The sequence below is a fragment of the Orbicella franksi genome, chromosome 6, assembly GCF_964199315.1.
Source record: "Orbicella franksi chromosome 6, jaOrbFran1.1, whole genome shotgun sequence".
NCBI lineage: Eukaryota > Metazoa > Cnidaria > Anthozoa > Scleractinia > Merulinidae > Orbicella > Orbicella franksi.
This window is the reverse complement of record NC_138150.1, coordinates 28,036,538-28,059,874: the sequence shown is the minus strand read 5'-3', so window position 1 is coordinate 28,059,874 and position 23,337 is coordinate 28,036,538. Positions and strand designations below refer to the sequence as shown.

The 23,337-nt window shown below is 39.4% G+C and overlaps 2 protein-coding genes across 2 annotated transcripts; one reads left to right on the top strand and one right to left on the bottom strand.

Moving 5' to 3' along the window:
* Positions 1-360: 360 nt before the first annotated feature.
* On the top strand, positions 361-7,101 carry LOC145489079 (uncharacterized). Its single transcript, XM_081467984.1, has 2 exons — positions 361-2,114; positions 3,677-7,101. The coding sequence occupies exon 2, from the start codon at positions 3,722-3,724 to the stop codon at positions 6,818-6,820; it is 3,099 nt and encodes a 1,032-aa protein (XP_081324110.1). The 5' UTR covers positions 361-2,114; positions 3,677-3,721; the 3' UTR covers positions 6,821-7,101.
* Positions 7,102-8,484: 1,383 nt separating this feature from the next.
* On the bottom strand, positions 8,485-21,816 carry LOC145489080 (transmembrane protein 184B-like). The gene is made up of 7 exons (XM_081467985.1): positions 21,137-21,816; positions 19,388-19,550; positions 17,744-17,834; positions 17,211-17,286; positions 16,702-16,793; positions 10,900-11,069; positions 8,485-10,323 (listed from the first exon to the last, which is right to left on the bottom strand). Exons 1-7 carry the CDS (start codon positions 21,305-21,307, stop codon positions 9,833-9,835), a joined length of 1,254 nt encoding a protein of 417 aa, XP_081324111.1. The 5' UTR covers positions 21,308-21,816; the 3' UTR covers positions 8,485-9,832.
* Positions 21,817-23,337: the final 1,521 nt, after the last annotated feature.

The following is a 23,337-nucleotide window of genomic DNA, read 5'->3' as shown; positions in this document are numbered from 1 at the left end:
GAGTTGTAAATCAGGCCAAATTGTTGGCCTAAATCCACAGAACATAGCCTGAAGAAATGTTCCAATTGTTTGATGTGAAACGTGAAGGTGGGCAGAGAAACCTAGGTTGCACCTTTTTTTAACTCTCCTCAAAATTAAAATCCTTACAAACATCGCCAGAAAACGTCATTACAAATTTTCTTTGAACAATAACAGTCCTTCAAACTGAAAATAGGTCTTGGCATCTCCCTGTCACTGTTATACGTACATGGGTATCCTCCCCGGGACATCAAGATTATAAAGTGATCAACGTTTCCATCATTCTCGTCAGCCGTCTTTTGGACAATGGATTGTTGCACTGAGCCCGGAGGTGGTGGGGGGGGGGGGGGGGTACTTCCAGAAAAATCTTGTGGGGGTGTGCGGCCCGCCTCCCAAAACCCTTACTCAATTTAAGACCAAAATCTGCGATTTTCCCTGCCCTATTTATGACCTGACCAAAAAGTTGATACTCTATTTAAGACCAGTCCCTTAAATCAATTCCCTGTTTCAGAACTGTCTTATAATTAGTTACCTACAAGTAGTTCAGACCGATATTAAGGCATTGTGGAGGGCTTTTGCTGATGTTCTTATTGATAACGATGGAAAAGTAGCTTCTCCTAATAAACATACCGAATTCAAGACTAGAGTGCAAAAACCATACCCTATATTTAAGACCAAAATAGCCAAAATAGATACCTATCTTATGGCCAAAACGGCTAAAACCATACCCTTTGGGGCCGCACATACCTATATAGGCCATAAGCCACATAAGGGAGTACCCCCACCCCCCGGCACTGAAGCGAGAAATTAGGCTTTCTGTTTATACTCGCACTTTAGTTGAAAACTGAGGGACTGGGGTTCAATACAGATCATTGACTGGCGCTTGCAATGAATCCATAATTTAGTCCTTTTAGCTCCACCTGGCAACATGTTTAAAATAGCAAAAAAACCTAAAATGGCAGAATAAAGGACAAAGAGAAAAGATAAACATTAAAAAAAAAAATTTCCGGCTAAATCCTTCGTGAAAAACAAAAGTTGTCAGGAAATCGTTTCCGGCTCAAGTCTGGAGTGTAAAGGGCAACATGGCCGTAACAGTGGACAGTCTGTGGACCTCGGTGAAGTTTTCATTCATTGATGATTTGTTGAAATTTTGATGCTTGTTATTGCTATTAAGTTTTGGAATGTACTATCCGAGTTGTATATTACACACAGGGCAAAGTGCTGTAATTGCGTTTCCCATATACAATTAATCGAATAGTCTAAATACCTTTTTGACATTCCTTTGTCTGTATTTGCTCGGGTTTAACGTATCAATCCCTGGCCAGCCCGATTTACGGAGATTACTGAAATTAGCTTCAGCACAGAATGTAGTTTGTCAATAAAGGAATAAGCACCTTTATGTTGACCTAAAATACTAAAAAAAAAAAACATTTTTTTAGAGGAGCGCTAAAGCCCGATTCCCAAAATTCTACCCTCAAATAAAAGTAATTGAACACCATAGTTAATGGAATAATGTTTGCACTGTTATTTGAAGCACTTGGTGCAATACCGGATAGTTGAACTGCAGTTCTTTAAGTGGCTGTAAATTTGTAAACATTCAATTATCACCGCAAACGCTGCACTCGAAAATTCTAGCAGATCCAAGAATATGAAAACATCGTCCAAATCTTTTTGGTCGCGTGCAGCTCTGTGATGGTTGTGCAGAATTTCTTTCGCGGAAATACCTCGCTCGGCGGATTTCCCGCGCAGATCGGCTATCAGCAGATTAACTGCGGCGGCCAATAAAAAGCCAGCGTTCCCACGCCTTGTCAAGTTTGATTGACCAATAGAAAACTTATCCAAACAATTACAGATTGTCCATTGATCTGTCAGTCCCTGACGCTAAGTTGCCCAGGGGTGTCGCAGATACTTCATCGGCTAAATTTCACTGAATGAATTAAATTCTGGAGACCGAGGCTCTGCAGCGATTTTCCTCCCGATTCTTCGACTGAAGCCCACACCTGGATCAGGTTCTCTTTGAATAACTTCTTGATTGCTTTGTTACTTGGCGCCTAAACTCCATCATTCGGCTGAAATTTTCCCGCGTTTAAATTGAGGTAAGTGAAAGTCATTTATAAAACAACTGTTCACTTTACTGTCTTCGTATTTGTCTAAGACTCTTGGAACGATTTTCAAGAAAACCGGCGTAATTTCGTGTCCTTAACTGTTTTTACATGACATTTTCAATTATCACCGCATATTCCCGTTCGATTTATCGTTAAACAGGACGATTTATATTCAATTATCTGCTTCGAGTATATAAGAAGAAAAAATGTTTAGTCTTCGTAGCACGCGAATGGGCCGCATGTTTTTGTTATTGTTCGTGTCAGGAGCTCTGTTTACGTATGTACTGGATTTTTCAGGCCCGTCTGTTCTCCCAGGCACTTTACAACGCACACAGATGTAAGTGTCAACGTTATCTTGCAATTTATATCAATTGGCAATATTTTTTTTTTTTCGCCGTGTGTTGTTCTTGACCGGCGATGTTTTTATTTCTACAGCAATAAATAACAGCGAACGACAAGCCAACAGTTTCTCGTTAGAGTTCTGAAAAGTAAATCCACCCGGTTAGTTAGCGAATCAGAAAATGTACGATTTTCGTTTTGTGTCGGAAATATTTTTGTGCATTCGGGGTGGAAACGTCTGGGGTCAATAAGGTTATTTGCACCTTTAGCAGCCACTTTGTAGAGGCCACTTAAAATATCTTTCAATCAACGCCGTTTGTTCTAGGTACAGATACTAGATGTGACGCTCTCAATGAATGGAAGGCGTTATGCGTGACCAGATTGCGTGACCTGAAACGGCAAAATGGAATATTAACCGATTTAATAAATTATAAATACAATTGAGAAGCATAAGAATACATATTTTAAGTGGATTGAGTTGCAAGTCATACACTGTTGAAGATAAAGCTACGATATGGGGGGATTTTCTTTGTTTTACTCTTATCCCAAACATGGTGTTATTTTAGATCCAACTTAACTAGAACATTCCTGTGGAGAACTTAATCAGTTGTCATTACCTCCTGTCAGCACTTACTTAGTGCATACTTCTGTCTATTTTAGTCGGGATATCAGAACTTAGTATTTACATAAATCCATAGACCCTTTCCATAAATGGCTGCCAATTTGAAATTCTTTTGCACGTATTAAAGGATCTCAGTCACAGTATTTTGAGTTATTTTGGGGACGTACAAAATTGCCTTTAAATTGAAGGTAACCTGGAAATAAAAGTCTACTAAGATAGAAAATCACCAAAGAGATAATAGTAGACAATAGTAAACCATAAGGGAACAAGGATGGTTAGGGATAGAGAAGATTAACCCGGATTGCAAATCACGAACTTGAAAAATTATGACCTGGCCTTTGTATGGCAGCGAGGCTAGAGTTGACCTTGTTTTGATACAGACCTCACTGCTTTTGTCATGTAAATGCACCTAGTTAGCATCAGAACAACTTGTTTTACACAACAAAAGAAGTGAGGTCTGTATCAAAACAAGGTCAACTCTAGCCTCGCTACGATACAAAGGCCAGGTCACTGAGCAGACAACTGTAAAATGGTCTATTGGCAGCCATTTTTGAAACAACATTACTTATTCACTGGTCTTGATTCTTCCTAGTCTTTGTGAACGATCAAGCGAGCTCAATCAGGATAAGTATCAACTATGAGTGACAACATTGGACAAGCGCTCTCCTACATAGCCTCAGCTAATCAAGAACTCAGACAACAGCACACCGAAGAAGCTGTCATTCAGCTCTGCAAGGGGTATGCCTTGGAGCCGGGCCTTGTCAAGGATCACCTGGTCACCTTGCCGCACAACACCCTACGAACTGTACTTTGTACCTTGGAGGACTGGTGCATATGTGGGGGCGACTCGGCGCACCTGTTATTGAATTCAGAAATAACGCTGTCTCTTGAACAAATCTGCGACCTAATCACGTCTCCTGGTCTGCGTCCAGACAGCAGCGTGGCATGGTCGACGAAGTTAAGATCGCAAATGCGAAGCAAAAGTTATCCGGAAGCCGTAACGACATGCTTTGAGGCGGTGAAAGTGTTTTCCAATCGTAGCGATGTGGTTTTCTTCCTGGTTCATCGAGCAATGGCCTACCTATTCTTACACGAAAAAAGCTACGCAGTGAAGGATTTTATCGCTGCGTGTGACAGGGACTTCGACACTGGTTTAGCCTGCATCAAAGAAACAGGAAATAAACTCCTCCCTGCCATATTGGAAGCGCTATACGACGCAATTGCCACACTGGCCAAAAAGTCGACGAGCTTCAGTGTAGAAGACAGATTCCTGTTAATCAAAATTGACCGCATCGTTGTAGGCTTGAATCCGGAGGATTCTTCTACGCTTGGGGACTGCGCCGGTCACATGATCAAACTGAATCAGTTCAAGGAAGCAGTGGTCCTACTGTCGGATGGAATAGACCATGTGACGTCATCTGGGAATCGGGAGAAAGTGGAAGCAGTGGAGCTGTTTCTTCAAAGAGCTCAGTGCTACTTAGCTCTGAAGGAAACTGAGTCCGCCCTGAACGACTATCTCTGTGCGGCCGCCATTGATGAAGATGTTACCCAAATCTACATCCTTGCGTCACCACACAAGCATCAAAGTAGCATAGCGGCTCTCTCAAAGCAACTTGCCTCTGAGCTTCTCACTCGCTTCCGTCTTAAAGTCAAGCTGACCAGCTCATGCTCAGTTGATACTAAAATTACCGCTGACAGCCTTGATAGAGCAGCGCAGATGTATCGGCTCTTGTATCTTATGGACAGCAGTAACGTGGACGCGTTATTGAACGCGGCGGAGTGCTTGAGGCTACAAGACAAAGATTCCGAAGCGATCCGCACCCTTGATGAAGTGCTCACAGTCCGTCCATTGTGCTCCAAAGCCTACTACACGCGCGCTTTCTGCCACATGAAAACCGCTGACATGACGAATGCCCTCGTAGATTTCAACATGACGCTCGACATCCAACCAAATTTTGTTCAAGCACTTTGCGGCCGCGCGTTTGTTTGGCTTATGAGTGGGAAACTCGAGAAAGCTGCTAACGACTTGACAGCCGCCAGCAAGATCTCTGTTGGTGCTACGGTGACCTGGATAACAGAACTGTCTGAATATGAACAAGAGACGCTGAAGAATCAAATAAAAGAGTACTTGGTAATGAACTCGAAGACGCGCCAACAGAACCACGATTCGCGTGAGGACCCCTCGCTTCTTCCTTTGGGCGATATCTTGACTCGCGCGTTCGCCACGGATTTCGAGTGCCATCTCGTGTTCGCGGAGATTTTACAGTCAATGTGTAAAATGGACGAAGCGCAGGCAATTCTTGTTCGCTTGGTAACACACAATCCGGATGACTATTTAGCTGTCCTTCATCTAGCTGCGTTGAAAATGAGAAGAAAGAAAACGGCCGACGCACTAGAAGACATCTGTACCCTTCTGAAAACAATAGGCGAAGAACAACTGTCGAGCTCCTTGCTGAGACTAACTGATGACGATCGCGCGCGTTTAACTCGCGAGGCGCATTGCGAGGGAGTTCAGAGATTTAACGCACATCCAGGAGATGCCTCGATAGAAGGATATTTCTCAGTAGCAATCGCTGCCTCTCCAAACAAAGCCTTTGAGTCTTACATTTGGCGCGCAAAGCTGCAAGCGTTCAAAGGTAAATTTGACTTAGCCATCAATGACTTGACTTCTGTGCTTGGTAAAAAGCCAAACTACGTCGAAGTGCTGTGTGAGCGAACACTTTTGTTTACCCTTCAGAACAATCGCAAAGCGAGTTACCAAGACCTATTGCAGGCGTTACTTCTCAACACCCAAGCACTAAAGAGCTTCATTCTGTCACTTCCTGAGGATAGGAAACATCTCATTTTAAGAACTCTCGAGGACTGTGCTCAAATGCTCTTTTCTCATTACTTGTCGCGAGGTATCCGCTCCAAGTTCATCTTGAAGCTTTGTCATTTATTGGTTCAAATTGGCAGTGGCGTCGTGTCCTACCACAGCATGTACGCCGACGGGCTTATAATCTTCGAAGATTACCGAAAAGCCGCCGAAGAGCTCGATATCACTGAACGACTCTGCCCCGAAGATGTGTCGGTCCTAAGCCGAAGTGGACTCGTATATACAAAACTGAATGAAATTGAAGCTGCGGCATCGAAGTTTCAAAAAGTGACCGAAAAAAATCCTGAAGCTGTGGACTTCGCGCTCAGAGCTTTGAATTCGGGACAGAAGCAAAGTATCTTTCAAGAAGCCATCAAGAAAGCAAATCAGCATACTAACTTGAATCAAAACAGCCATGCCTTGGGATATTTTACGCTTGCCGCTGTCGCCGCTTCTGAGGATCAGCGGAACGAGATCTTGCGCATGCGGTCTAAATGTTTTGAGCGCCTCTTGCGTTTCCAGGAAGCCATTGAAGACCTGACGTCTGTCATTACATCCGGGGTAACCATTGCCGGCGATCTCGTGGCTCGTGCAAATCTTCATTTACTCAATGACAATTTTAACAGCGCGTGTCTTGACTTCATTGTTGCTATGGAGACACAAGAAGTGACGGCCATGACACTGATTTCGTCTTATCCCGGGAAAGAAGCTGCCATTAAAGCATTTCTCAGGGCAGCGATGGCTGATCTCAACCGTAGGAAGTTCTCTAATGGTCTCAGAGTTTGCACCTATGGACTTAAGTTCGACCCCAACAATATCGAACTAAAAACTCTGAAGCGAAAGTTTGAACTGGGAGTAAGCAACAAGTGTTTCATTCAGTAAAAAAAATCGTTTCTTCTAGATAAGAACTGACAGCAGTTTTTTGTGGCAAATGTTAAAGTTAGCTAGTGTCAAGGAAACAAATGTTTGCTTCTCTTGTGGAAAATTTTTAGAAATTAGTTATCTTTTCTGAAGACTTTTGATGATCGTCTGGTACATCAGGAGATTGGCCATTATAATTTTCACTCACATCATGCGAGAAGAATTTTTTAACGAAAGTTTCATCACGGTAACGGGGAGTTGTAGAATTTTGATAGTCATTAAATTTTAATGGTGTTGATTAACTCCTTGTCTTGTATGACTGGTTTGTGAACCTCACAGGATACCGTGCGTGCTCGGAGAAACGCTGCGCTTGATTAAACCGACTTCTTACGAGGGCCGCTCGTGACAGCAGAAATACTATAAGCATCGCTTTCAGAAAATAACGCGGCATCCAAAGCGGTACTTATTCAGCCCTATCGCTATTTGACTACGACATGGAAAAAAATGAGACTGACAGTTCAAACTGAGTTTTGATCCTTATTACCATCGCTTTTCAATAAAATTAAGAGCTGTTAAGATTTGTAATTTTTTTTCAAATGTCTTTTTATTGAGCGACGCCCTATTAATGCTACATCAAAAGGAAGAAAACTCTGATAGGCGCTGGCCGGTATGTTAAGCTCGGACCATGCGATCAGGCGTTCTTTTTTCCGCCTTGAAAAGAAAAACGCATGTTAACCAGGGTCAAACTAATTTTAAGAATGTCTTTTCCCCAAACATTTCGCGCGCTTTTTTCAAAGCGCGTGTTTTTACTTGCAATGGAGTTCGGGATGGACTGAGCCCACGGTTTTCAGCGGAATTGTTGCCAAGCAACAAAACGGCACATAACGATCACAACAGCTAACGTCAATCACTTCTCAACTAACGGAGTGTTTGTGCTAAAACCATAATGAAGGCCATTCCCCTATATCGTGCTAAAACTAAACGAAGACTCAAACGTTTTACGAAAACATTTCCCCACTGCTGCCCTAGACTCGCTTTTTGTAATCACATGTATTACACGGGGAGATTTTTGTTCCACGCGAGTAACAAGAAGAAGTGTCGCAAAATTTGTGATACAGGTATTGTGGAAAAGACTCGTTATCAGTTTTCACTGAATAAAGAAAGGATGAAGTGCAATAAGATGTCCATCTTCTTCTACATCACCACTAAACAACACAAGTTCAATTTGGTACATGAAACAAATTCCATAGTTAGAGCGTTTCATTATTTTAATGGGTCGTTCGACTTTATCACGCGGCGATTTTTTTTTCCGAAGAAGACTGTGTGTCGTAATATAACAAACACGAAAGACCGTGTTTGACCACATTTCAAAACACCGAGAAGAGAAGAGAGTTGAAAATACGACGCGCAGTGGAGTATTTTTAACGAACTTCGAGGTGTTGGAAAATGTGGTCAAACACTAAGACAGTGTTTGATATATCTTTTCACTCGAAAATAAAACTCAGGAAAAGACAAAGAAATAAATCGAAAACATCTATGCAAATTAGGATCCGACATCCAAACACCACCACGGTCATGATTTCCTTTGTTTAAACTTTGATGAATTATTAATGAGATTGAGAAAGAGCAAGGAAAAGCCAACAACGCTTGTTGTAAAAGGCTGAAAATGAGTGCACGCACACAAATACAATAGCACTTGACTTTTATTAACATGATGAAGGTAATAATTACTGACAATATTTACACTCACTCTTACAAAAAAAAATACAGCCATAAAATGAAAAGAATCTCATGCGTACGAATAAATAAATTCTTGCCTAAAATTAAAATTTATAATTCAAGTGCAATGCAACGAAAATTACGTACACAAAGAAAAGCACGTCTTAAAAATCACTTTCAAAGTTCTTACAACTTAGTTGATAAGGTAAATAATCATCTTTGGCGATAAAAGCCGACATTTCGAGGGTTCGCCTGAGATAGAAAAAAAGTATTTTCAAGGAAACATTTTTGAAAATGTAACACGTTTTTTTCTTTTTGGAAACTTGTACTCCGTAGTAACTACATTTCTGTGCAACCACATATCGAATATATTCTAAAAACGCCTCATACAGCCTAAATACAAACTGAAACACTCATAAGAATACAGTTTAGATTTTTTAATACTTTTAGGAAAAAGATTTTCGGAGAAAAACGAAATTAAAAACGTTGACAACACTAGTAAAGTTTCATGCGTCTTGAGTGTCACTTTTCGTTCAGATACTTCAAGCTACATTTGAGATTTTGGTCAAAATTTTTTACACTTAATGAGCTGGGAGTTAACCGCTCGTAACGATAAATACTTGTAATCACAATCTTATGCTATTTACATGAGTTTTAATACTTTATGAGTAAAACCTGTGAGCATATTTCCTTGGATATAAATACGTAACTGAACAGGAACAGCTAGAAAAATTTCCTTATTCTTCTGGGAAGAAACTTGTTTTAGATCAGACTTGATCAACTCGTTTATTCTCAAGACTTATCTTTTGAAATATACCATGAAATAGTAAAGAGAAACTGGATGTTAATATCTTAAGTAACGCTCGCCTACAATATAGCGGTTTTTAATACGCTCTTGTGATTGGTTTTAAAAAAATTCGCGTCAGTTACTCAGCCAATCAGATGCAAAACCAACCCACTCGCGGCTTGGTTACGCGTAGTTTCCCGCGCTTGGCATCGGTCACGTGTATTTTTCACGTTCTCATTCAATTGGTTTACTGCGTACTTAAGGTTTACGTTTTTTGTGACTGCTTTGGCAGAGAGGGTATTTTTCATATTGAACTGCTAGGCTTAAATTAATACAACTACATACAAGGGTAGAAAAGGGGCATCGTGATCCCGTTTAACGGATTGATTTTTCACGCATTCTCACGTCACGTATAACACGCACATTCCCAAATCACGCATAACCCCTTCGCGACCCTCTGATCGTACATCCTCTTTAGAGTGATGTACGGTTCTACTTTGTTCACTCGCCAGAACGTATCATAGAAATTAAAAATCCTCGTCAGAATCTAGCAGTGTAGAATTCTCATTGTCATACTTGTATCCATGCCCATCAAGAACAGTAACCTGCATGCCTGGCCTGATGGAGTCCAAGTTATCCACCACAGTGCTCCGATAAGATGTCACCGAATTCCCGTGCATAGCACTCTCCTCGTTGAAACTTTTCAAGTTCTGTGCGTTAGCGTAATGCTGATAAGACCTGGAGAAGTTGTGTATTGCATCGTCCACAATGTCTTTTGGGTTTATTGTCTGCCGGAGATTTCTCGAGATGCTTTTCAAGGCGATTCCTTGCCCCCGCTCGTCAAGTTTTCTCTGATGGCGGTAAATAGAGTAAGGGAAGGCAAACCTGAGAGCGATGGCGGCCAGGAACATTTCTATGCACACCACGAAATTCTGATAGCCGGCAGCTATTGTTCCGGCAGATATATTGTGATAAGTGCGGATAGCACCCGCCTTTTCTAACACAGCTAACAGGACACCTGAAGGAAAAGGAACGAAAAGTATTTTTGAGGTGACATATAAACTTAAAGTTTGGCTGTTTTAATACAGTACTCTGTAAACCACAATCACCTAAACCAAATTTAATACCATGTCCTTTTGGCATCAACAATACGTAGTTTGTTGTTCTATTTTTCCGTGTTCTTTGAGAGAGAAAAAAAAACAAGTTTTCGGTCGGTTTGATTGTTTCAAAGTTTTTAACGGGCATAAAATTGGTTGAAACGGTTGATTTGGTTGAAGTTCACCAATAAAATACTTTCCCAGCCACTCGTGAAACCCGTGCAACATACTTTGACCAATCAGAACAAACCTGGAGTGGTAGTGTTGTTGTTTTTTTTCTTTTTCAACCAATCAGACATTGTGACTTCAGGTTTCCCGTGCTTGGTTCGGATAGCACTTTTCGTTTCGAGTTTTAATGGTTCCTTGCATTATTTTCGTTTGTCGTGATTGGTACCATGCAGTTATCTTAGTTTTGGTTCAACGACAATCACTAAAAAATAGCCCCCAAGTCAAAAGTAACTCTCATTTTACTTCGAATGCAGATAAGTTATTCCTACCTTGCCAAAAAGATAGGAAAATAACAGACTTGATGGTGAAAAACTTTAACACTGGATAGTAAGGGCTAAGTAGATCTCTTGTAGCTTGATAAAACAGAAACAGAGCGTACAGTGCCAAGGATACTGTAATGTTGTACACTATTGTAATGTACAAATAACCGCGGTCCGCTCTGAAATAAAAGAAAAAAGTATCCTCTTTGCCATGATGCTTCTGTGTTACAAAGAGGCTTGGCTATTTAGACCTCTGTCTTATATAGATATCGCCTTTTATAGTTAATCAGTGTTTAAGTGCTTAACAGAAGCATATCACCTAGAAGCGTTTAACTTCCCTTATCTGTTTTAAACCATGCTGCCGATTATTCCCGACCAATGAAAATCACTCTTCTAATTTTTGCCCATATAAGGAAATTCTGCATAGCGCGCTCTTCGCGAACTCCTCGCGTGAATCTCTTGCAAAACAAACCTGTTCAAAATGGCGTCTAAAGGGAAGAAGTTCTCGGGCATGATGATAAAGAAGATTTGCGTCAAGGGAAAAGCATTAAGAGGGGAGGTTGTACTTGAAAGAGTTTCTGGTGAGTTGGCAGAAACATTAGAGGTTTAACTGGACTCTTGTGCCAGCGAGTTCGGATCGATAAAACATTGTAGCAGTCTGTCCGTAGTATAAATAAAGAGATCAAGTGAGAGAGTTTTTTATTTATTTAGTGAACAGGCGAAGTTCTTTCACCACAAGTACGCGGTACTTAGGTTAGGTGGTATTAATACGTAAGGGACGTACGAAAAAGTGAGGAAGTTAGGAAGATTGTTCAGGACAGTTGCAAAGATGGTGAGATTGTACGGTCGATCGTTTCGTGTTATCTGGAATGTAAGAAGCGCTACAGTTTGAAGTATGTCATGGAAGTTCAGAGAAATGGCAAAGCAAAATGTCGGAGGTTAAGTATCATCCATATACGCCAGAGGATAAGGTTTTCTTTGTTAAAGTTTGGGTCTGCTGCGGCTCTTAGTCTTCGGAAACAGCTTCGTAAAGTTCTAGATCTCCATATGTAGTCGAACGTCCAGCCACCTGTTGGATTGCGGAGCAGATCGCAGTGATCGATGTTACGGAGGACAAGAACAAAAAGTATGCCTGGTTATAAGTAGTAAAAATAAATGTGTTTGAAGGAGGAGAACTTGCTCGTGTTAAAGTAAGATTTAATTCCCTTTCTCGCCGAGTCATTCTCCAAAGTTTTTTCAGAGCTAGGTGGTAAACCAAGTGAGCTACAACTTGTTTGGTAACAAGCCATCATTTCGTCAAGGTCAGTTTCAAACCTTTCGTTTATCACATTTACGTCATTTTCTAGCTTTATAGTCGTACGGTTTACTTGATGTACTTACTTGTTCAGAGTTGTTCCTCTATGTTTTCAAGTTGGCAAATTATTGTAGCCAGGGCAACAGCAGATCCATGCTTTTGGGAAAATGCCAGAATTTTTTTTTTTTTTTCCACCTTAAAAATTATGGCTATTCTGTTAAGTGTCTACTCAGGTGGCAAAGAGACGATCACGATTGTGTTAAGGAAAGATAAAAGCCAATCAAACTGAATGAAAAGCTTTTTTGGTGTGTGTGTGTGCAATTTACATTGTGTGACTTGTGTAAATTAAATGCAAAACTTAGCAATTCAAGGTGCTGAGAATAATTGCCAATCTGAATAGCAACTTGAACTTTGTGTTATGACTCCAAAAATAACACAAGTCTTGGAAATGACTGAGATTTTAATTCATTTGTAAGTATTTTTATAATTTATGCACCTTCTTGTGGGGCTGGAAATTATATCCTGCTTTTGCTCAAACAGTGGGAGTGGAGAACAGAAACATCAAAAAGGGGAACCCAGAGAAGTGGTAACCAGAAAGATTATAGCGTTGGTTGCTAAATATAGCTCAACTTACACAAATAACTTCTTTTTGATAAAACAGAGAAATGACAGCTTTGTCTCTTTTAACTTGAATGCAGGTCTAGTTGAACCTCCGGGTGTGACCTACTCTCCTCGGCAACCAGTTCTCCAGATTACAAAAAGTTTCAAAGTCAAAGCATTATATTTGGAACTTCTTGTAAGCAACCACCTCTTAAGCCACCGCGACCACTTCACAAATAATAGAGCCCAAATTCGATAATCTGATGTTGTATCATTATTGCATTCCTGTGTAGTACAAGAGACTGAAATTTCTCAATGGAAAGTACCGGATTCTTTCCCAAAATTGACTTTTGACATGAATAAAACATTTAAAACATGGGGTAAGTCTCTGCAGTTACCATATGCTAATGAGGCGAAATTTTGACCCAATATGGTCTAAGTTCTCATAGGCAACCACCTCCTGTAAGCAACCACTTAGGCTTGACATTTTGGGTGGTTGCTTAAGGGAGGTTCGACTGTATTTAATTTTGTTCCGTCGTTTTTTTTTTTTACAGGTATTTCATGATAGCATCTATATAGTGCAAAGTTTATGCCAGAATACCTACATAGCATTCCTCGGGTTCTGAACAGGGTTTGTACAGGTCCTGGAAAACCTGGAAAGTCCTGGAATTTTATTGTGGCATTTTCCAGGACTGGAAAGTCCTAGAAAAAGGCTACTGGTCCTGGAAAGTTCTGGAAATCTGTTTAACTCAAGTACAAAATATGAAATGTATGGCAGACAGTAAGGAGAATTAACACTGAGATCTCAGGAGTGAAAGGGATAATGTGAATTTTAGAGGCCTGGAAAAATCAATCTGAGTCCTGGAAAAGTCCTGGAAATTTTTTTTCTGGAAAGGGTGCAAACCCTCTCTGAAGCTTTAAAATCTTCCCAGACCCCCCTCCCCCCCCCTCCCCCCCCCCTTGCTATGCTAGGTACCCTGCAGCAGGAATTAAACTCCTTGTAAGAATTTGGTTGCTAAACATAGCTGAACCTCCTTGAGTAACTTAGAAAGAGGCAATGTCAGCTTTTTACAGGCTTTGTTTATTTCTATTTGAATGTGGGTGTTGTGATGACAGCATCTATAAGTGCCTGCTAGAATGCCTGAAATAAAATTCCTGAAGTTCTGAACATTCAATTTTTCATGTGGGAGTATGCCCTCAGACCGCCTTCTTTGAACCCTGTAAATACGCTCAAACTTTCACTTAAGACCATACCACTCCTTTTCGTCAAACAGTCAATGCAATTCAGCTATGATTTAGGGGCTCTGATCCTTGTCTATTTTTATGTCTTAACTGGTGCAGTGTCAAAACTGTTTATACTGGCGTAAAATCATCAATGTTTTTCAGACTGCAATGATTTTACTTTTTAATTTTCATGGGGGGTCATGACAGACATTTAGGGGTACACAGGGGGTAGGAAAAAAAATTTCTGATGAAGAGGTACTTTTTATCAAATCCCACCAGCTGTCCCCCTCCCCACCCCATAAAAAATGAACAGTCCCTAATGAGCGATGTTTCTTTCAAAATAACAAAAATAAATTGCAGTAACTGGAATAAATAAATAAATGAATAAATGAATAAATAAATAAATAATGGCAAATTGATAATAATATTGTAGAAGTAGGGTATGGTTTGTTTCAACAATCACTAAGTTAAGGGCAACCAATATAAGTGGCAAAAAATAACATTACAAATCCAAGATTAATGTGCTGCATGTATCTATTTTGTAGGCAAGTGTGATAAAGATGATTTTGGTCTTGCTCAACTTGCTTGAATGTGTTTAAAGTAAAAGGCCTACTAATGAGTTTGCCTCAGTCATTGTCATTGACAATGTCAATGTTAAAACTGATGAGAGTTAGAGATTTCTCTTCACTTAGTGTTTAGTTGTTGTATGTAACTTGTATTTGCTCGGTGTGTCCATTCCTGGGTTCTCAGTACATGTGAGGGGCCCTCATGTGAGGTCACATAAAGGGAAATTGGGCTCAGTGGAAAGGCCTAGTTGAAGTACATGAAAAGAATGTTAAGGACAAATAATAGACCTCATACTATTTACAGTGGTTGTAACTTAAATTGCAGTTGGGAGGTGAAAAAAACACTGACTTGCATCTACTTGAAAATAATAATTTAATTACAAAGTATGTTTTTTAAACTCAACACCATGTGGGTTGACAGCCATCTGTAAATTCACATAAAACACTTATTTATTGATTTAAGCTTATGAAGAGTCTCCCACTACCGCCAACATTCAAAGGAAAACAAGTGTACAGAAGTGGGAGATCAAAAATGACTGAACAATAACATCCAAAAGTAGTAAATTTTTGATTGAGACAACAATTCAAGACAGGCAGTAACATGGTAACGAATATGTAAATGCAGGGTAAATGATACGATGTCTCAGTTTAGTAGACCAGTTAGTATCCAAAGCAGGATCCAAAACCCTTGAACATCGGCCAAACAAACGGATAGCATACGTACTACAACAAGAAATTAACAAGAAAACATTCATTAAGATATAAAGGGAACAAGCCAAGCCACAAAATTATTCACTTACCGTGATAAAACAAGGGTATAAATCACACAATCGTGGCGCGAACATATGACAAATCAAGGGAAAAGCCACAATTTCAAGTCCGATTTTCTTAAAGTTCAACTATCACGCAAAAATAATCCACAATACTGATCACTGTTATCCAGCAAACGAAAGCTCGTGTGCTAAACAAACGTTTTCAGCATAGCATGATTTCCATTGACTAGTTTTGATGCAAAAAAAGCTTACCTGCAATTGAGACTTGGCAGATAACTGGCCAAGGTATTACACTGGCAGCTCCTAGAAAAGGTTCGTTTGATTCTCATGATGAGTGCAGAAATCGGTCCAGAAACAACAACCTCTCAACTCGCAACGAAATGTGTCCGCCATTGCTGTCCGCGTGTAGTCCGCGCGTATATGACATATCCACGCGAGAGCCCTTGCTCCATATTAGGAAGTTAAATTTGATTGGTTCGGAATAATCGGCAGCATTGAACCAGAGTTAAACACTTCTAGGTGATATGCTTCTGTGCTTAACCCTTCCTCCAGAAACATTATTTTGAACAGTCTAACCAGATGTAATGTTGACGGGAACTCTGCAACGCTGCGGTACAATGTTCAACTCGCAACCTTTGACTCAAAATTGCTTGATGAACTTGCCGAGATCCAGTTTTCATTTTCCGTTATAAAAAGGGGATTACTTTGGTGTTAAGGAGGTTTGAAATACATTCACTGGGGCCACGTACCGCCTCCAGTGCTGGCGACCCAAGTAGTGTGGAATACACTTTCAGATGATGTGAAAAACTAGCCTTCCACAATCATATTTAAAAGCAAACTGCTTGGCTTTTTAAAACAAGCATTTTTAAGTTACGTTTCTGTGCTGTTCTTCAATTATTATAATCTCTAGTTTAATATTTATATAGAATTTTGTAAAGCGCCATTGGACCTCTGTTAACTGGCACTATAGAAATTTTTATTGTTATTACTAAGTAATGGAGCAGCAGACAACTTTGCAAAAATTAGTACCCAGGGCCGAGTTGTTCAAAGCCCGATTAAGCTAACCCAGGGTTAGCGAGAATTTTGATTTGAGTTTGGTAATTTTTCGGTGAGGTTTTCTGCTTATATTATTTGTCCTTCAGTTGTGAGCTTAAGCAATCTCAAACCACACAAAACATAAGTAGTGAAAAACGTTTTTATACAAGAAAAATGACTGCTTCGGTTAACTCTTAAACCTGGGTTAGCGTTAACCGGCTTCGAACAACCCGGCCCAGGTCCTTATCTCTAGGGTTGGGTATATTAATTCACTGTGCCCTAAACTGGATAATTAACAGTCACATGACTGAATGATTACCTCCAGTCTCCATCTGAGTAGTATCCGAGCGGCTGAAGAATAAGTGTGATCACTGCCATGATGGGTTTTATGACACAGTATTGAAGTGTGGCCTAGAGGGAAATAATTTGTTCAGTCACAATAAAAATATTTGACATATGTGGCAAGAATGATTTTGAATGAATGATTTTTCCCTCAACCTCTTGAAATGTAATTTCACTGAAATATGACATCCATCCCCAGAAAGCTAGTTTAGTCAATCAGAATGTAAACACCAAATTAGCCAGCAGAGCAAGTGGGGGAACAGTTTTATTGTTAAATTTCATGTGACCTATAAGCGGTTAATAAAAGTACACGTTGTTGGGGGAAAATCCTGCTACATGTATACAACAATATTGAATATTTAACTTCTTTGCCTGTGGGAAGGAAGGGTTCAATATGTGTTTCCACTGGTCCATCTGCAATAGGTGTATCAAACTCAATAGTATTTTTGATGTCTTGAAGTTTGAACCTAGAAATTAAAACTTCACCTGTTTACAGAATCTAAGGAAAACTATTGTGTATTGACATCCCGTCAGACAACATGTACACCATAACCAGCTGGCTCTGAAATATAACAATAAGTGATTAGTAAGATTACTCATCAAGAAATTATACTACAATTATTAAGCAGGTTCAAAATCAAATACTGTAGCAGGAGGAAGTGTGTGTGGATGACATAATAAATATCAGGATAAAATATTTAATCATGCTTGACTGCGTAGGTTTGATAAAGATAGCCAAGGGTAAACTCTGACTTCAAGCCTCAAGGTAGGCAACTAGGAGTAAATTACAGGGAGTTTTGACTGGCTATCACCTAACAATTTGCCAAGACCCATTTATACCCCTGGGTGAAGAGAGGTGCTATGTCAGAACACAATGTGATGGATGCATGACAGGGGGTAATTCTCCCATGGTAGAGTCCAATTGGTTGTAGCCATGATATACCATATCTTCTCGTTAAAAGAGTGTTCTCTAAATAATAACTGCAGAAATATTTTTAGAATTCTTGTGCAAGACTTACTTGATTGGCTTTCCTCTTATTTCACTCAAGATTGACATCTCACCACCCAAATATTCATAACACAAACTCAAAAAGTTGTAAATGACAAATGCTGAAAAAAGAACCATGATTTCAAAATTATACATAGGCTAGACAAAAAAAATAACCTTGAAAAAAAAAACATTTAAAATCAACCAAGAGAAGGCAATAAGAAGGAATCTTGGGCAGAGTTCTAATGAAAATGTTCCATGTAAAGTAGAAAATTATGGAGAATGCGTAAATCACTGACAGTGGAGAAGGGTTTACTAAAGCTATGAATTAACTTTATAAACTAATAGCACCCCCCCCCCCCCTCCTTAAATGTGATTCGGATGGTTACCATTTTCTCAAGAGTAACCATTCAATTAAACCAACTCAAGAGTACTCATTCAATTAATTCAACTTTAATATTATATGATGACTATTACTATTTTACTACTACTACTATGATTATAATAATTATTACCATTTTGTCACTATTTTAAATATGTTCTGAATATCAATTGGGACATTGTCCTGTTTTCTGCTCCAGTTGCTGATGCCTATGACTTATTTTTTTATTATCATTATTTTATCATTTTATCACTTTGATTTCCTATGTATGAGTATGCAATGAATTCAATAAAGTTAAAGTTTAAGTTAAAGTTAAATTACTCCTGAGCCAAGTTATTCAAAAGCTGACTAATGCAAATTTAGATTTAAGTCTATCCAGGTTTCACATTCTGTTGTTTAAGAGAATTGATCACTGCAATTTCGTCATCAAGTTTTAGATAATTTGGACAAAGTCAAATCCGATGTACATGTACTGAAATTATAAACAGAACTGAACTCACTGAAAATTTACAAATTAACTGAAATTAAAATTCATGCTCGGACCAGATAGAAAAGCAAAGCAAGAGAAAAGAGCTCAAAACCACAACACAAAGTCCAGGCACATAAACTGTACTACCCACAACTATTTATTTAATAATTTGATGTGTTATCAAAGGTTTAAATAGCCATCATAACTATTAAAAACATAATCATTGAATAATGCAATTCGAGAGTTTTCATTGGCTTAGCCATCATAAGTTATGAGCCATTATTCCATGCCCTACAAATATGCCAAATGGCAAGCATATGTGTAATTTCTTGGTGCGTTTTAAGTTTTATTTTAGTTTAGTTTTCTATATTTTGGTATCGTTTTTAATGAAACAATTATTCCACTCCACAGGCGCACGTTGGATATGAGGTGAGTATAGACAACTCGACGCTATGCACCTCGTTGGCTATCTGTCATTTCATATCCAACCTGTGCTCATGGAATAATAACTGTTAAATAGCCACTCAGCTGTGTTCTATTGGAAATCTGTAAATCTGATGGGTTCTCTCATTATATTCTATTCGCTGATAGACAAGGATTGCACATGCTGCTCTTGAAACTGAAATTATTCTAATTTTTTTTGATTAAAAATACACAAAATTGCAAGTGTTGTGGTATAATCCTTTAGTGTCTACTGAACAATACATCTACTCTCCCTTGTTTTCTATGAGCAATATTCCTGATCAACTCAGCCATGCCTCGTTGACTATTAGCCCATAGAAAACTTGGAATTGTAGTCTAATATTGTTAATTATCAAACATACCTTCATAACAATCCCGGATGCTGTCAAAGTACACATAATATGATTGTTCAAAGAACAGCAAGCTCAGCCAGGAATCAAATGCATAGATAGGAACAATGAAAAGGATCCTTACAATCCATCGCTGTTCACTTGGGTTTGTGTAATATTTCAAGTGTTGATAAATCTGCAAGTGACATAACAGCACTTAAAACATCATTAATAATATTTCTACACAAAGTGATCACTGGAAACTAACTCGAGAAAATAATTTAACATTAAGACAACTGGAACAAGAAATAGTTTCAATTTAAATTTATACTGGAAATGGAAGAAACAAAAGCTTGCAAAAACCTTCATCGTTTATAATCCTGAATAACATGAAAGAAACATCAATTCTAACTTTATCAGCGGGGCACAAATCCAGACCAGTTTCTGCCTTTAACAGTGTCGATAATTACAGTCACCAATAAGTGACCACCCCTTATTAAACAGCCAGTTATCAAAGCCCCAAAATTATTGTCAGTAAAATACTATAAATAAAACCCCTATTAACCAGCCACCTCTATCCTTTTGGTTGTTCTGATGATGGTTATGCTATTGTTGTTATCACTACTAAGCAGCCACCCAAAATTGTTGGTTATCTTTTTTTGGAATAACAGGTTAGTATCTGAATTAGAAAGGGACACCTCATAAAAACATTCAAACAAGCATTTATATAAGTGATTCCATATTCACTAAGCAGTTAACTTGATGGTAAGAAAATATTCATTATTAGCCGGGCACCTTCCATTTCCCGCGGGGTGGCCACTTAATAGGGGTTCAATGCAAGTCAGTTCTCATCTTTTTGATTTAAATTCTGACAGAAATCCCAATGTGAAATTTTCTCAGGGGAAATATATGTCCCTGGAACTCCAAAGTGACTCCTGTAAATGGAAATTGGATCTTGTGCACCAGATAAATGTTCCCACTCTCTGCTAATCTTTTGTTACATAATTTTTGTATTTATGACCCAACCTTCTTCCATGTCAAAATATGACAAGTTATATTTTTGGGGGCAAGGGGGAGAGGGGGTGGTAGGATGTGGAAGTACAAGTGCAAATTGACTCTTATATTTGCTGGAGAGACATACACTCATGATGTAGTGGCCTAATTCAAGTTTAAAAGCAACAATTCATACTAGCACTGATTCTCTGATGGGTAACTAATATCACACTGATAGCAAATTTTATCATTGGTAACTCTCTTTGTCAGCTTTTTGACTCTCCAGAAAACTTATGTGTGCATGTTCTTAAAGTGCCCTACAAAATGCATCTCATAGCCATAGGAGCCATCTTTGAGATGATTTCTATTTAATACAAGATCCCAAAAATGTTTTACCAGCAAGTAAAACTCGTATTACTGCAGAAACCAATTTAATGACCGTAAAACAAGAGAGCTCCCTCGTGAAAGTCACGTCATATTAAGAAGAGACAGGAAAATTCATACGTTCCGATTCATGCCTGGTATCACACTCGAAGAACATTTACTGATCGTCAAAACACTTTTGATTCTTGAAAAAAAAATGGCTGGATTTCCAGCAATATATGTCCGAGAATATGGCAATTAAAGGTTTTCACCTATACAGATGAAAACTCCACAAAACGTCTCTAAAAGAACGTCAAATAATTGCACATCCTTGTTGACAGCTTAAAATGTACATGACTAAGTTGTACAGTATCGTTTTGAAAAAGCACATTCGTCGTTCAGACTAAACCTTGCACAGTTACTCACCTGATGGCATGTTATAATCAAAGATAACCACACAAAGATCCCAGATATCCCACGAGCAGTGGCAGTTTGGAAGAAAATCCGTTCATTTCCCACTAATCCGGGTGTAATTTCTGTTCGAGGTGGCAAAGTTGTGTTTGGCAAACTTGGCAACACAGACGAATTGGCTAACATGGAAGAAGAAAGGTCCGAATCCTTCAAAGAAACTATTCAAGGGCGTCTCCTTTCTATCCTTCCCAGTTTAGTTCAGAGAAAAACTAATCCAAAAACGGTGGTTATCTGTAAAGTCATGAATCTTTCTTTCCGCAACAAACTTCAACGATGCTTCTAAAAATACCTACTGTGTCGTGAGCTGCCGCTGGCCAGTTATACCAGAGTAGGTGCCAACCTCGTCCCCAGGGTCTTCTCCTCGACAATTTTCAAATTGTCGAGGAGAACGAGGTTGGAGCAGGTGCTTTTGAAACAATGAGACACAACTTCATGCTATGACGTGCAACAGGAGCATATGCGTGCAATCTATGGCTGTATCTGTCTTGGATTTGTTCACGATTTATTCTTTCCTTGGTTTCCAGGAATGAAACAGTTTACTATCTTGTACGATCTGCATACTACAAACTAAAGATATCCCATGTGATCGGGACGATCTCGACAATACAATCTGAAAAACTATCGAACAGATCGATCACAAAGGCCCTCAAGGCCGTAGACTGTTAACAGCCCTCTATTTTCTCGTATTTTTATTCGGTCGTTGAACGGGCGCCTTCGCGAGAGAACTGGACGCCAGCGCACAATTTCAGACCTGACCGTGTTTTTTCATTAGCTTAGCCTAGCTATCATGGTTTATGAACCATTGCCAAGATAGACTGCGTCGAAAAATAAAGAGCTGTGAACAGTCTATCAGCTGCAGGCAAACAGAGGCACTTGTCTCAGTCTTTTTTTTTTTTTTTTTTTTTTTTTTTTTTTTTCATTTTTGTGTTTTTCTTTTTGAAGGGGGAAAGTAAAATACTGTTAAATACCAAGGAAGAGATTTTAACACATATTTTTACATTATGTGATGTGTACCCTTCTATTGACTGAGCCCAACCTGAATCATATAGTGTCACCATCCTTAGGTACGACTAGTAGGATCAGTTCCCACTTCTTTAAACTTGGCTGCAAAAGATTGTCGGAGTGAGAAACTGAAGGGACGAGAGCAACCGGACTGCGCGTCTGATTTTAGGGTTGGTGGGCAAGATACAAATTTTCCCGCTGGCTTTTTTTGCCTCTCGTTCCATGATCTTAGATCAAAGGAAAAGCGGAGAATGTACCGCACTAATGGGGGTACAGGGCTTAAGAAAAACAGGACGATATGTACCTACAAACATTCATGTATTTACTTCAATGTTAGGGGAAAGTTTGTACCCCGTGATTCACTGATTCGCGTCACCTCTCTTATTAGAACTATTAGCCCCTTCAGTGCGTTAATTCGAGTTATTTTATGAAAGAGATGCCAATTCTGATATTCCCTAATACAGTTTGCATCTCCTTACATTATTACAGTAAGGGATTGAATTTATCCGTACTTAACCCGAAGAGAAAATGGGAAAATCGCCCTACTGCTATAACCGCTACACTTCAAAGATACTTCACTTCACTTGCTTGTTGCTAGACCTCTCGTCAGATTTTTGACAAATGCGCCACCCCACTGGTCACTTTTAAGAAGTGCAAAAAAAAAATACAATTGAAGTTGAAGTTGGTAAGCTGAAACCCAATTGATTGCAAAAGCTGGCACTACGGCAAAAAAGCAAAGTACTATTCATTGGCCTATGTATTCTTACTCCTCTGACAGGACTCCTCAGTGCTAGGGATATATCTGTCATATCCCTGGCTCTAAATCCCATCCTGTCCATGAGAAAGACTGGTTCTGTTAGCTGAAAAATAGCTCATTAGACAATATTTTCTCCTTTAGCCGTGCAGGGGTGTAGCCAGGATCTTTCAAGGGGGGGGTGCGGGGGGGTCACTCTGTGTCAAAGTGAGAGCACTCGCCAGATTGTCATGTCGTTTTCGCTACCTGTTGTAGGTTGTTTACTTACAAAGGGGGGTGGGTCACTGACACCCCAAGACCCCCCTAGCTACGCCACTGCCATGGCCGTGCTATTTTGCAATCGATTTGGTTTTGTCTAAAATAATAGACGAGACTACAATGATGGTGTAAAATTATAACC

Coding starts and splice junctions, on each gene's coding strand:
- LOC145489080 (XM_081467985.1), bottom strand. CDS start 21,307: ATGTTAGCCAATTCGTCTGTGTTGCCAAGTTTGCCAAACACAACTTTG. Junction 19,551..21,136: donor TGATTATAACATGCCATCAG/GTGAGTAACTGT, acceptor TGTCACTTGCAG/ATTTATCAACACTTGAAATA. Junction 11,070..16,701: donor TACTCAGATGGAGACTGGAG/GTAATCATTCAG, acceptor CTTTTATTTCAG/AGCGGACCGCGGTTATTTGT.
- LOC145489079 (XM_081467984.1), top strand. CDS start 3,722: ATGAGTGACAACATTGGACAAGCGCTCTCCTACATAGCCTCAGCTAAT.